A 14,372-nucleotide genomic window follows, 5' to 3' on the forward strand; every position below is an offset into this window, starting at 1 on the left:
CTGAGACCAACCAAAGGCCAGAGGTTGCCGTTCCCCCAAGAAGCCTTCATAACAGCCAGATGCACCCCTTCACTACCTCTGAGCTCTGACTACAACCTTCTTGGTTCCCCCATCTATTCTTGCCAAAAGCCTCGTGCCCTTTCCTTCTGCCTATCAGATTCATACCCACACTTTGGGGCCTGGTCTGAATCTGACCACCTTGAGGAAAGTTTTCCAGATTATACCAACCCAAGGGACTCACGTCCTCCTCTGAGCACCTCCAGAACTTATTGTCAGTAACACTTATTTTGACAGTGTATCATCTACCATAATGGACAGGTCATAAACCGGTGGCTGGTGGGCCGAATAATGCCCACAGATATGTTTGGTTTAGTCTGCTTGTGGTTTGTTTCTTTTCTAAATTATTTGTTAACAAGTCACAATTAGTAATCTTTCCATTCAATCTGGATTTCTGGCTTCTTTGAAAAACAGAGAAGTCTAGTAATACTGGCTCTGCATTCTCACAGGTTAGTAGTTAGCTGGATTGGGGTGATGGCTTCCCTGTTAGATGGAGCTCTTGCTCTCCAGTTCGCCACAGTTCCCACCACTCCCTATTATTATTATTATTATTATTATTATTATTATATTACTCCAGCCTCCTTCACTCATTTATAGTAGTTGCCTGGCTCCTCAAGGCATTCAGAAATTCTGAAATATTCCACACTTATCTAAATGTCCAGCTGTATTAGAGTCTCTTGGAGGAAAGAAACTTTATTTTGAATTTATTTTGTTTCTCCCATGCATCTCTGTACCTAGTAGATGCTCAATAAGTATTGAGAGAATAAAGACTTTCCTGAATCATCCTCCAGATGACTCTAGAATGTGTAAAACTTCACTTTTACTCCAAGGTAAAGCTTTATAAACGTACTGTCTGTTGAGAAAGTATCAATGTACCTGACTCATGCTAGATGCCTCAGAACAACAGAGGAGGAAACCGAGGCTCAGAGAGCCTATGCAGTAGGGCTGGGGCTGGAGATCTGGTCGTTTCTGGGGTAAGGGCCAATGCCTGTGCTTGATGAGGAATCTTTCCTAAACGTCAATGCTGGAAGCAGAGAGGAGCTGCCCCTGGGACTCTCTGGTAATGTTTGTCCACAAACTTTGAGAGTTACTTTGTTTGGATAGAGATTAAGCAGTTACTAAATGTCCTTTCTGTGCTGGGCATTTATGAAGTAACTCTGCACTTATTCTTGGGCTATCAGGAATTCTGAGCTTCCTGGGCAGCTCACTGAAAAGCTGAGGGACATACAGCTAGATTGAACCTAATTGCTCATGGCATTTGGAGCCCCTTTGGTGAGTCACGTTCAACTGAGAGAAGCATCTGCTTATTTCCTTGCCCATATGTGCACAGAGATTGTGCTATTCCCTCATGCCATCACTGGTGGTACTGATGTGTGGTGTGGGATGGGAAAACATGCAGAAATGATGCATGTTTCATTGCGCAGCAGCAAGCAGAAAGGAATGTGAGAATACCGTAGACTCCCGCTGGGGCAGAAATCTGGTGTCATGTGTTGCTAAACAGCTGCAGGAAAATTTGTCTGGACCCGTGGAGGCAGAGAGGTGGGTTCACCAGACTTTGGTTCTGAGTAACTTTGAGGGCAAAGAGGTTGTACTTGTTAATATTTTTGCCCATCCTGTGGTCTGTCTTTTCCCTTTCTTGATGGCATCATTTGAAACACAAAAGGTTTTACTTTTGATGAGATATGGTGCATCTAGAAGCTTGACCCTGGAGGCTTCATCTGCCTTCTTTGCCACCCTGCCCCCTCCAGCCACCACCAGTTCCAGCTGTGGCTAGGAGAGGAGGGAAGCGGGAAGGCTTCAGCCCCAGGTTCCTCTAGGTCTGATGTGCTCACAGGCCCTGCTTAGGGCCACCGAAATGCTCAGACAGAAGGAGCTCCTGGGCCAGTCCTAAAGGAGGCAAGATAGGGCAGGGGTCGTGTGGGAGAGGCAGGGCAAAGGATTCATATGGGGGCTTTTATCCTTCAGACTCTATAGGAGTTTATAGGACTATAAGAAACATGGAATCCGTAACCTTGGACTCACCTAGAACCAGATTCAAGCCCCTCCTCTATTCCTACAAGGGTAGCCTTAGGCAAGTCATTAATCTCTCCAAACCCAAGTTTACTTCTTTCTGTATAGTGTGAGGAGTCACGAGGCGATGTTTGTATGGGGCCTGGTCCATATTTTAAGAGATGGGAGCTGTGAGCTTTCTAATGATGCAACTGAGCAATAAGCTGTCATATTGGTTATTATTTATTGTGGGCTTACTATGGGCCAGACACTGTGCTAAACCATTTCAGTCCATTCTCTCTCTTTTTTTTAATTAATTAATTAATTTTTATTTATGGCTGTGTTGGGTCTTCATTTCTGTGCGAGGGCTTTCTCTAGTTGTGGCAAGCGGGGGCCACTCTTCATCGTGGTGCGCGGGCCTCTCACTATCGCGGCCTCTCTTGTTGCGGAGCACAGGCTCCAGACGCGCAGGCTCAGTAATTGTGGCTCATGGGCCCAGTTGCTCCTTGGCTTGTGGGATCTTCCCAGACCAGGGCTCGAACCCGTGTCCCCTGCATTGGCAGGCAGATTCTCAACCACTGCGCCACCAGGGAAGCCCCCCATTCTCTCTTTAATCTTTCAAAGATAAAGAAATTGAGTTACAGAGAGGAAGAGTGACTCATCGAAGGTCATCCAGCCAGTAAATGACAGAACCAGCACACACTCGATACAGAGCAGTTCCAGAGCCCACACTTCCAACCAGACCACCTGCCACGCATTTGTTCCACTTCACACATGAGGAAACTTGAGGTCCAGGAGGCACTAGCATCAGAGACAGAGCTTAGGGCTTTAGATGTCTGGCTCTGCTAGTTAACATGCTGTGTGACCTTGGGCAAGTCATTCAACCTCTCTGAGCTTCAGTTTCCTGATTTGGAAAACATCTGAGTCCAAAGCCTCTGGCAGCCTGTACAGTGAGAAGCAGTATCCTACGGGAGAAGGTGGAGGAGAGGGAGCTCAGAATCTACCAGAGACAGAGAATGAGAAGAAATGGGCGTGACTGGCTTTACAAACTGGAGGCAAGTCTGGAATAGAAACTTACCAGAGCGAACATGACCAGTTCACACCACCCATTTAGCAGAGAGCCCACAGAGGCGGGGGGGTGGGGGGCGGGGGGGCGGGGGGTTCGGTGGGGGGAGGCGGGGGGCCGGCAGGAGTATGGCCAGCTTAGCCGGCACCCACACAGTGAGCTGCTGTTGCCACCTAGGGGACAGGCAGTGACCATGAACTTGGGCTGAGCAGTACAGCACATTCCCATCTCCTGCTGGTTTCCGGAGTGGAAAGGGGCGGCCAAGCCTTGCTCCAGGAGTGGGGAGGAGAGTGAGGAAAAGGAACGGAGTGCTGCCTCTGCTTTGGGAGTTATAAATAAATCCATCTGGAAGTGTTTGGGGGCTGTGGGAGCCTGAGGCCGGCCTCTGCAATTCAGGCCATGTGGCACACATTTCCATTTACACCAGACCCGCCCCCCAGTCCCAAGAGACTGTCTGATTGGGCCTGTCTGTTCCAGCCCGAGCTGGGCAGGAACCTCTCAGGCCTCCACTCTGCTTCCAGCCCCCGCCCTAACCCTCCCCTCCTCCCAGGCCAACTCCAGCAAGATCATGTGTGAGAAGGTACTTCAAAAAGTTCACGTGCTATTCAAGTGCTGGTTGAATGAATGAATGAGTTTCAATTCATCATTTAACTGGCAGTACGTTCTGCTCGCTAGGAAGGGACCCCGTGGTAGTTCTGGAAGGTGACGTGTTCTTGACTTTTAGCCTCCATCTCAGGATCATCTTTACCCTTCCCAGCTAAGGCTGGCTAAGGGACAAAGGCACTGCCCAAGTCTTGTTTGTTTTTCTATCCCCAGCACCAGGGCAATGCTCAGTAGGTGTTGCTTATATGAAGGGGTGAGTCAATTTATTAATTTAACAAACACTCATTGCACACCCTCATGTGCTGTGCACTCTGCTGAACACAGTAGAGAACAAAATAGACAGAATTCCTGCCCTCAACTGAGCTCGTGGTCACAGTGTTTCTCAGTGAGAGTACTATTGGCACGTGGGGTGAGACGATTCTTTGCAGTGTGGGATGGTCCTGTGCATTGCAGGATGTTCAACATCCTGACTTCTGGCCCACTTAGCACCCTGGAGTCATTGTGACAGCGAGAAATGCCTCTACACATTCCCAAATACTTCCAGGGGCTGGGAGGACCCACCCCTGGCTGAGGACCACTGCTGAGGGACTTGACAGGACATGAGGGAAGGAAGGCCATCCCCAAGGTATGAACGTGTTGAGTCCTCCAAGTCCACATGGAATTGGTGGTTTAGAACTGGGAAATCAAATTTGTCCCAGAAAGGTGTAAAATAATCCTTCAGTGGCTGAGTTAGGCCCCAGAAGCCTGTAAGGTAGCCTAGGTCCACAGTTTCCTCAGGCTGGCTTAGGGCTGAGCTGCAGGCACCCTGATGGCAGTTTTGAACATGATGAGATGATGAGATGGTATTTTGAGAATGTTCAGAAAACAACCACTATTTGATCCCAGGTGCACGTTAGAAGTCAACCTCAAGATATAGATTTGGGATAAATCCACTTTGAAGTGGGAGTTAGGGTTGAGACCCAGCATCCGTTAAGATCATCAAGGGAGAAGATATTGGGGAAAAGGTGAAGAATGAATTCAGAACAGAGGCTGAAGCTGGAGAAGTAGGCCCTGGGGGCACCTCTGCCCCTTCGTTTCCATTCCCAAGGTTAGCACCCTAGTTCAGGGCCTCTGCTCATGCCACGACCATTGCAGCAGCCTCCTAACTGGCCTCCGTTTTTCTTCTGGTCTCTCTGCCTTCCAGAATTATCTTCGTAAAACCTGGCTTTCATCACGTCCCTTCTCAACATTCACAAGGTCCACCCTCACACCCTAACCCCCTCAGTCACGCTGCCCAGCAAGCTGGCTCCAGATTCTCCTTCAAGGATTGTTGGTGCTCATCTCCTAGACCTTACCATCTGGCCACACAGAGCGCCAAACACACACTGTCCTTCTTTCACCGATGCCACCTCCTCCCCTGGGATACCCTTTGACCCCCTCTCCATTTGGAAAAATAAATTCAGGCTTCAAGGCTGAGTTCAAGCCTCCGCTCTTTTGTAAAGCTTTCCCCCACCCCTCAGAGGCAAGCACACTTTCCCATCTCTGTACCTCCCTCTCCAGCTCTTCCTAACACTGTGGGGCTTCTGTCTCTCCCACTAGATTGAGAGTTCCCTGAGGGCGGCAGCCATGTTTTGCTTTGTCATCCCATTACCCAGCCTAGTGTGAAGGGACGGGAAAGTGGGCTTGGGGATGGGCTGGTAGGACAGGGCAAAGAGAAAGTACAGTGGTTTCCCCCAAGCCTGACAATTCATCCACTTGAGCCACTTTTAACTGCTCTCTCCATAAGCACTGTCTTCGGATGAGGGTTAGTGAAAGAGCTAAGGGAGAGAAGGAAAAAGATGGAGAGCCAAGGTGTGGGCAGGCAGAGGGAGCTGAATGGAGAAGAGAGGAGAGGCTGAGAGGATGAAAGAGGAGAGGAGAGAGCCACGGTCTGCTTCAACAGCTTTCCGTACATAGAAATTCAAACAACCTGGAACGGAATAAGAAAAGATTTGGGACTCTGGAAATGAAAGCAGCTGCCTAGGCAGGTCAGCTGAATGTACGGTTAATTAATAGGCATTAATGCCCTTCAGTGACCAGCTGTGCATGGAATCACGTCCTGCTGGGATCAAATGCCAGCTGCCCAGGATGCCCATTTAGTAAAGAGCAAAAAACAGCATTGGCATAAAAGAGCCAGAGAATTCCTCAGAGAGATCTTCCTAAGGGCAACGGGGGCCACTGGAACTCCATAGTTGCACCATACCACTGGCCTGGCTCTTGCCAAAGATAAGGGGACACGAGAAGAAAAACAACATGTAGTGAGCAGCTAGTATCCCAGAGGCCACACTAGACACATTTTACGCACACAAGCTCTTTTGATCCTTAATGCAACTCTGTGAGGTAGGTATCGTCTCTATTTTACAGGTTAGAAAATTGAGGTCCTTGGAGGGTTAAGAATCCTACCCAAGGGCACATAGGTTCAAAGTCCTGGATCCAGGATTCCAGTGCAGTTCATCCCCTCCCCGATTGGCAGCAATTTTCTCCCTGGTCTTGCTGACTTTGGCTGTGGGGCTGATCTCTGGGTTGATTTCTCTGAACATAAACAAAATACCATCAGTTTTTCCTGGCTCTGGAATGAGTCCTCAGAATCATGTGCTGTTTTCCAGTTTGCAGCTGGGTGCCTTTGCTGGGTGTTCACGAATATGAAGCAATAGGCCTTGTCCTGAGCATCAACAGTGTGCACTCAAAAAATGCCAGGGTGCTTTTCTTCCCAGAAGATACTTCAGGCTGGGGGCTTTTAGCCTGTGGAGCCGAGTTTTCTATTTTCTCTTTCTTCCCAATGATCTGCCAGTGATCTGGGTTGATGGCTGCCAGGCAAAATCTAAAATCCTTATCAAAATCATGGTACCTTTGAGATGTTGCCCACACTGTGTTCTGACTATCCCTGGGACCCATCCCTATCTGCTCAGTGGTTGATGGATGCCATCCATCTGCTGCCAGCCTGTGAGTGATGGTGAGCAGGGGACAGGAGGTAGGAACAGGGCAGGTGTGGACAGTGTTTCCCAGAATTCTGATGTGACATGGTTAGGCCAACTCACGGAGGAGCCAGTGGAGGCAGAGCCTGGACCCAATTGGGGGCACAATGGCACGCAGCACAACCCCCATAGAGTTGTGGCTTTAGGGTGGGGTAGGTTGGCTAGAAAGTCTGTGATGATAGTTTTATGGAATTGTTCTGGAGTCAGGTACACTCTGGGAACCTTTGGGGCTGGGCCTTTGGCCTAAAGTTGTGTGTCCTACACAAGTGGTAATGGATTAGGATTATCGAGCCGCATACAGGGACTTCTGAAATCTTGTGGAGTGACAGAATTTTCAGTGATATTCAGTGTTAAGAGGTGACAAGTCTCTGATCTTGGGTTTGGGCTTTCGCTCTGGTCATTTTAGTGAACAGGATTTTTCGGCATCACCTTCAAAATCTATTTCAAATCCGACCACGTCTCACCACCTCCATTGCTACCACCTAGTCCAAGCCATCATCCTCTCTTGCCTGTCACTAGTCTCCTAAAATGATGCTGTTAAAACATAGTCTATGTCAGTCTTTTACTCAACATCCTCTAATTGTTCCCCATCTCACTCATATTAAAAGTCTTTAGGGTAGCCTGCGAGGCCCTCAGAATCTGCCACCCCCCTTACCTCCCTGACATGATCTCCTACAAATCCTTCCGTCACCTCCTTCATCCCAGCCACACTCGTCTCCTGATCATTCTTTAAGCTTTCCAGGTGCATTCGTGCTTTGTGCCTGCTCTTCCTTCTGCCTGGAATGCTTTACCCTAGTGTATCAGTCAGGATCCTAGGAGAGAGTGGTTATGGGAACTGGAGAAAGGTTGTTGTATGGAGAAGGCCACCTGACAGGAATTGTGGTCTTTGGTGGAGGGATGCAGCCAACCCGTGATGAACCTGCACAGCGAGAGCTGATGAAAAAAATCTCACTTTCTCTTTCCTTCTGATCTCCTTGCAGGTGCCTCCCATTGGTCAAACCTAACCCGAAGCCAGAGGGCGAGGGAACCTGTCGATGCAGTCTATACAGGTCAGCCTACCAAGGCACGAAGCTGGGTGGAAAAGGGTGGACAAGATCTGGAGGGGCAAATGGAAAATGTGCACAACCTCTGCATAGCTTTGTAGCTGGCTCCCTCACTTCCTCCAGCCCTCCACTGAAATGTTACCTTCTCAGTGAAGCCTTCTCTGGCCACCATTTCTAAAATTTCAGCCCCCAGCACCTTACATCCATTCATGCTATGCTTTCGTATAGCACTTAATACCACGTAACATATAATTTATTTATCTTGCCTATCACCTGCTCCCCCACTAGAATGGGAGTTCCATGAGGGCAGGGACTTTGTTTGATTCATTGCTATTATCACTGCCTAGAATAGTATACAGTAGGTGCTCAATAAATATCTTGTCAATGAATGAAGCACTCTCAGAGGCCCCCCTACGGTGAGTCTGCTCTCAGCCAGGCATAGCTGGGGGTAGGTGTTCAATTGTTATTCATGCCTGCTGCTCTCAGTTTTCTCCAAAGAGGCTCGACTGCTGCTGCGGTATTTCAAGTCAGAGGGTGGGGAGGCCTTTGGTGCCCTCAGCATCGAAACTTGCATGACAGTTTGTCAACTCGAACCTTATGGAAACTGCTGTTGCATTGATTAGCATGGGCTGAGCTTTGCGTATTTTTAAGTCAGCAGCAGTGGATAGATTCACAGTCATGGGGACATTGGCCCTTCCGGGTGGTACATCCATACCTCAATAGTAGTGCTAATGGGCCTGTTTCCAAATAAGGTGGGCCCAGGAGGCACTTCCTTGAGGCTCAAGGGCAGGGGGATGTGAGCTGGGCCCTCTGGCCACAGTGGTGGTGAAACAGGGATAGGTCAGATCAGGACAAGCAAAACAGGTTTGAATTCCTAGTATTCTGTAGCTGTGTCCAGGATAATGTTTTTACTATACAAGTGGTATATGAAGATATTCTCATTGTGAAAAAAATCAAACAGTCCAGCTACAGTTAAAATCCTCTTCCCTCCCCAGGTCTGCTCCCCAGAGGTAACAACCACTGTTATCAGCAAAGAGTGCTCTCTTCCTAATCTCTTTCTATGTATACATAGTTTGGTTGTATGTGGGTATTTAAAAATAAATGGTATTACACGGTATATATTGATCTGTAACTTGCTTTTTTTCAGTTAACAATGTATCTTGGAAACCTTACCATGTCAGGACACATGGATCTAACTCACTCTTTTTCAATCAAACTTTTCATTTTGAGGTAATTGAAGATTCACATGCAGTTTAAGAAATAATAGATCCCATATACCCTTCACCCAGTTTTCCTCAATGACAACCTCTTGCAAAACTATAGGACAATATCACCAGCAGGATAGTAACACTGATACAGTCAAGATACAGAACATTTTCATCACCACAAGGATCCTTCAAGTTGCCCTTTCATAGCTACACTCAGTTTTCTCCCCACCCCCCACCTCCTCCTTAACCCCTGGCAACCGCTAATCTGTTCTCCATTTCTAAAATTAGGTCATTTTGATAATGTTATGTAAATAAAATCATCCAGTATGTAACCTTTAGGGATTGTTCGGTTTTAAGTCAATATAATTATCTGGAGATTCATCCAGGTTGTTGTGGGTATCAACGGTCTGTTTTTTTTAATTGCTGAGTAGTTTTCCATGGCTTGGATGTACCACAAATAGTTTATCCATTCGCCTGTTGAAGGACGTATGGATTATTTCCAGTTTGGTGCTATTATACATAAAGCTGCTATGAACAATCATGTAACAGGTTTTTATGTGAACAGAAGTTTTCATTTCTCTGGGATACATGTCCAAGGGTACAATTGCTGGGTCATATGGTAGTTGCAAGTTTAGCTTTTAAAGTAACTTGCCAAACTGTTTTCCAGAATAGCCATACCATTTTACATTCCCATCAGCAATGTATGAGGGATCCAATTTCTTGGCGTCTTCTCCAACATTTGGTGCGGTCATTTTTTAAAATTTTTAGCCATTCTAATAGGTATGTAGTATATTTTATTGTGGTTTTAATTTGCATGTCCCTAATAGCAAGTGATAGAACATCTTTTTATGTGCTTATTTGCCATCCATATAGCCTTTTCAATGAATTATCTGTTCATGTCATTGTTTGATTGTCATGTATAAAATCTAGCCTGTATTCCTAGCTCTAGATTTCGGATATTTTCCTTTCTGTAAAAATTTTATAGTTTTACAGTTAAGTTTGTGATGCATTTTTTCAGCTTTATTGAAATATAATTGACATATAATATTGTGTAAGTTTAAGGTGTACAACATGATTTGGTGCACATATATATGTTTCAAAATGATTACCAAAATAAGGTTAGTTTGTGATGCATTTTATGTTGATTTTTTGGGAATTTTGATAGGAATTGCACCAAACCTGTATATAAATTTGGGGAGAATTGACATCTTTACTATGTTGAGTCTTCTAATCCATGAACACAGTATATTTCTCAATTTATTTAGGTTTCTTTGAATTCTTTCATCAGCATTTTGTAGTTTTTAGCATACAAGTCCTATACGTGTCTTGTTATATTTACACTTAAACATTTTATTTTGAGAAACTGTAAATGGTATTGTATTTTTAAATTTTGGCATCCATTTGTTCATTGCTGGTATGTAGAAATATGATTTATTTCTGTATGCGTATCTTGTATCCTGCAACCTTGCCAAACTCACATATTACTTCTAGGAACTGTTTTGTAGTTCCTTGGGGCTTTCTACATATACCGTCAGATTATTTCCAAATAGGGACAGTTTTATTTCTTCCTTTTCAATCTGTATGCCTTTTATTTCCTTTTCTTGCCTGATTGTACTGGCTAGAACTTCCAGCATTATGTTGAATTCGAGTGGTGAGGGCAGACATTCTTGCCTTGTTCCCAATCTGAGGAGGAAAGCATTATCTTTCACCATTAAGTTTAGTGTTAGCTGTTAAGTGTTTTGTAGATGCTCTTTTTCAAGTTGAGGAAATTCCTTTCTTTTCCTATTTCTGAGAGGGTTTTTATTTTTTCTTTTTATCATAATGGGTGTTGGATTTTGTTAAGTGCTTTTTCTGCATTGATTGATATAATTGTGTGATTGTTCTTCTTTAGTCTATTAAAATGGTGGATTGCATTGACTTATTTTCAGATATTGAAACTGTCTTGCATCTCTGGAATAGACTCCACTTGATAATGGTGTATAATTCTTACTGAATTCTAAATACTAATGTTGTGTTGAGGAGTTTTACTTCTATTTTCATGAGGGATATTTGTCTGTAGTTTTTGTTTTTGTGTGCGACTGTCATCTGGTTTTGGCATCAAGATAATACTAGCTTCATAAAATTATTTGGGAAGCATTTTCTCCTCTTCTATTTTCTGGAAGAGATTGTGTAGAATTGGTGTTAATTCTTTAAACATTTGGTAGAATTCTCCAGTGAAACCATGGGACCTGGGTATTTCTTTTTTGGGAGTTTTAAAATTATGAATTCAATTTTCTTAATAGTGATAGGGCTATTCAAATCATCTATTTCCTACTGAGTGAGTTTTGGGCATTTGTGTTTTTCAAGGAATTGGTCAGTTTCATCACAATTCTCTAAGTGTATAGAGTTGTTCTTAGTGTTTATTCCTTTATTATCCTTTTGATGTCTGAAGGGTCTGTAGTGATATTCATTTCGTTCCTGATATTAATAACTTGTGTTTTCTCTTTTTTTTTTCCTCTCTCTGTAGGTCTTACTGGAGTTTGTCAGTTTTGCTGATCTTTGTTTCATTGATTTTCTCTAATTGTTTTCCTGTTTTCAATTTTATTGATTTCTGCTCCTAATTTCCTTTCTTCTGGCTTTATCTTGTGCTTTTTTCCTAGTTTCTTGAGGTAGAAACATAGATTATTGATTTGACACTTTTCCTCTTTTCTATAAATTTCCATTTACACACTGCTTTAGTTGCATCCCAGAAATTTTGCTGTGTTGTATTTTCATTTTTATTCTGTTCAATGTATTTTTTTAATTCTTCTTGAGATTTCATCTTTGACGTATGGATTATTTAGAAGTGTGCTGTTTGGTTTTCAAGTGTTTAGATATTTCCTGTTATCTTTCTGTTATTATTGATTTCTAGTTTGATTCCATTGCAGTCACAAAATACATTTCATTTTATTTCAATTGTTTTTTTCTTAATTTGTTAATGCTTGTTTTATGGCACAGGGTATGGTATAACATAGCTTGTTCCATGGGCACTTGAAAAGAATGTGTAGTCTTCTTTGTTGAATGGAGTGTTCTATAAATGTTAAATTAGAAACCATTGGTTGAGGGTGTTGTTGAGTTCTGTATCCTTGCTGATTTTCTGTCTAGTAGGTGCATCCCAGCTCCCCACTCAGCCTTCTTCAACATCACCCCAGTATGGAGGTTACCCCTGGTTACAGTTCAGCAAGGGTGAAAGTCTGTGTTTTCAACCCTTTCTTTGCAGGTGGGGTTGAGGGTTGGGGCCACATTTTTCTTCTCCTGTGATGTTTGGCTGTACTAGAGCAGTTAGTGTCTAAAATTTTCTATCTGGCTGGTATACCGCCTTTTCTGGTCCTTTGGTTAGAGACATAGATATTTTTGTTTTTGTTTTTTGTCTGCACCCATTGGTGTTTCCATGTTGCAAGCTTTTTAAGCTCCAACTCTGAGATACATGAGGCAAAACAAATCCAGGGAACTTACCACCGTGTCATTCCTCGAGTCCTGAGGTCTCTCTGGTGTCCCTTCTCTCCACCTTTCAGAGTCTTCTTGTGTCTCTTTTATTTATAATGTTCAAGAGTTTCAGTTGTACTTAGTTTTTAGTTTTACTTAGTGAGGGAATCGGGGGACAAAAGTTTATCTACTCCATCTTCCCAGAAGCAGAAGTCCTAACTTACTCTTTTAAAATGTTACACAATTTTGCAGAGTATGACATTTATAAGGGTTTATTTAACTACTTACCCATTTGATGAACTCAGGTTGTTTCTAAATTTTGACAGCTGATATTTCAATAAGAATCCATTCAATAAACATTTGTGTACACGTGCAAGAGCTTTTTTGGGATAGATGCGAAGAAGTAGAGTTGCTGGGTAATAGGGGATGTGCATTTTACATACTAATAGGTATTACCAAATTCCTACCTGTGATGCCTGTCCTCCACCCAGCAGTGTATGAGAGTATCAGTTTTGCTCAGCTCCATGCCAACACTTGATAGAATCAAACTTTTAGTTATCAGTGTAATGGGTGAAAGATGGTATCTGATGGTTCTTTTCATTTGCCTTTCCTTGATTACTAGAGGTTGTGAATTTTCCCAAATGTCTATTAACCATTTGTAACTCTCCTTTTGAATTGAGTGACCATATACTTTGCTATATATCTTTTGAGTTGTCTGCCTTTTTTATTGATTTATGGAAATTATATATGGAGATTAATTTTTATATAATATATATAGCAAATAATATTTTCCCCAATTTATCATTTGTCTTTTAACTTTATTGATGGTGTCTTTCATCTAAGAAATGTTCTGATGTAGATTCAAATTTATCAAGCATTCCTTCATGGCTTTTGTGTTGTGTATGTGTGTTGTTTAAAAAGGATTTCTCTACACCAGAGTCACAAATATATATGCCTACGTGCTTCTCATTGTGGTTATAGGTATGTTTTATTTTTTCATATTTAGTTGTTTGAGCTATCTGGAATGTCTGTGTATCTGTGTGCCTGTGTGCCTGTGTGCAGGCATGTACTATGAGGCAGAAATCTAATTTAGTTTTTTTCAAATGGAAAACCAGTTGTTCTATTGAATAGTTCATCCTTTCACCACAGACTTATAAATGACATATTATTTATTTAATATCTTATTACATGAGTTGGCTAGGGAGCTCTCTGTTCTCTTTTATTCATTTACTTGTCTATTTCTGTGCCAAAGCCACACCCTATTAATTATTATAGATTTGATACCTTATATAATGAATCATCATTCATTGTCCTTTTTCCTTCAAAACTGTTTTAGCTCTTCTTGTACATATTCTCTTTCATATGGATGTTCAAATCAATTTGTCAAGTTCTATGAAAAATTCCTGTGGAGATTTGATTGGAACAGCAATTAGTTTATAGATTAATTTAGGGAGAATTGACATGTTTTCTACTTTTCCCCACACAACTTTTCCTCCTTCATGAAGAATATTGGAGCCCACGCGAAAAATGCTTAGAGGCTAAAGAACACACATAAGCCCCTCCTACACAAACACACACACACACTTGTTTCTGTGTATTTGTGAAAGCCTACGCTTAGGCTCCAAAGGTAAATATCTATTGGAAACATGGACTCTAGGCACTAGGGCTGTTGTTCATTGGTACTCCCAAAGTGGGGGCAACTCCTTTTCCTGATCAAAAAGAAACAACCCCCCCAAACTCTGGCTTGATAACATACTTTGTTGGACTTCAAGGAAGGAAGTGGGGAGTAGGTGAAGGAGACAAGCAGCACATGGTAACATTAGGAGACAGTGGGTTCATGATTTTTTATCCAGGAGAGCCCAGGATAACAGCAAGTATGAATAGTGAAGGATGGAAAGTACCAGGAATTAGGAGTGGCCCCCTCTTCCATGCTGGTGTCTATGGAGTGGGGTTCTGAGGAACTAGGGAA

General features: G+C 43.3%; 1 protein-coding gene across 3 annotated transcripts in view; it reads left to right on the forward strand.

Annotated features, from left to right (window-relative positions):
• Positions 1-14,372, forward strand: part of NHSL2 (NHS like 2) — a gene marked incomplete at both ends in the record, with an annotated part of 266,635 nt that overhangs the window by 116,207 nt on the left and 136,056 nt on the right. For 2 of the 3 annotated variants that reach the window (XM_082681764.1, XM_082681765.1), the window contains one exon: positions 7,689-7,757. The exons of the other annotated variant lie outside the window; for it this stretch is intronic. In XM_082681764.1, coding sequence (XP_082537890.1) covers positions 7,689-7,757 — 69 coding nt within the window. The remainder of the gene's footprint in view (positions 1-7,688; positions 7,758-14,372) is intronic. 3 annotated transcript variants of the gene reach the window in all.

The sequence above is a fragment of the Grampus griseus genome (assembly GCF_964374135.1).
Source record: "Grampus griseus genome assembly, chromosome: X".
Taxonomy (NCBI): Eukaryota; Metazoa; Chordata; class Mammalia; order Artiodactyla; family Delphinidae; genus Grampus; species Grampus griseus.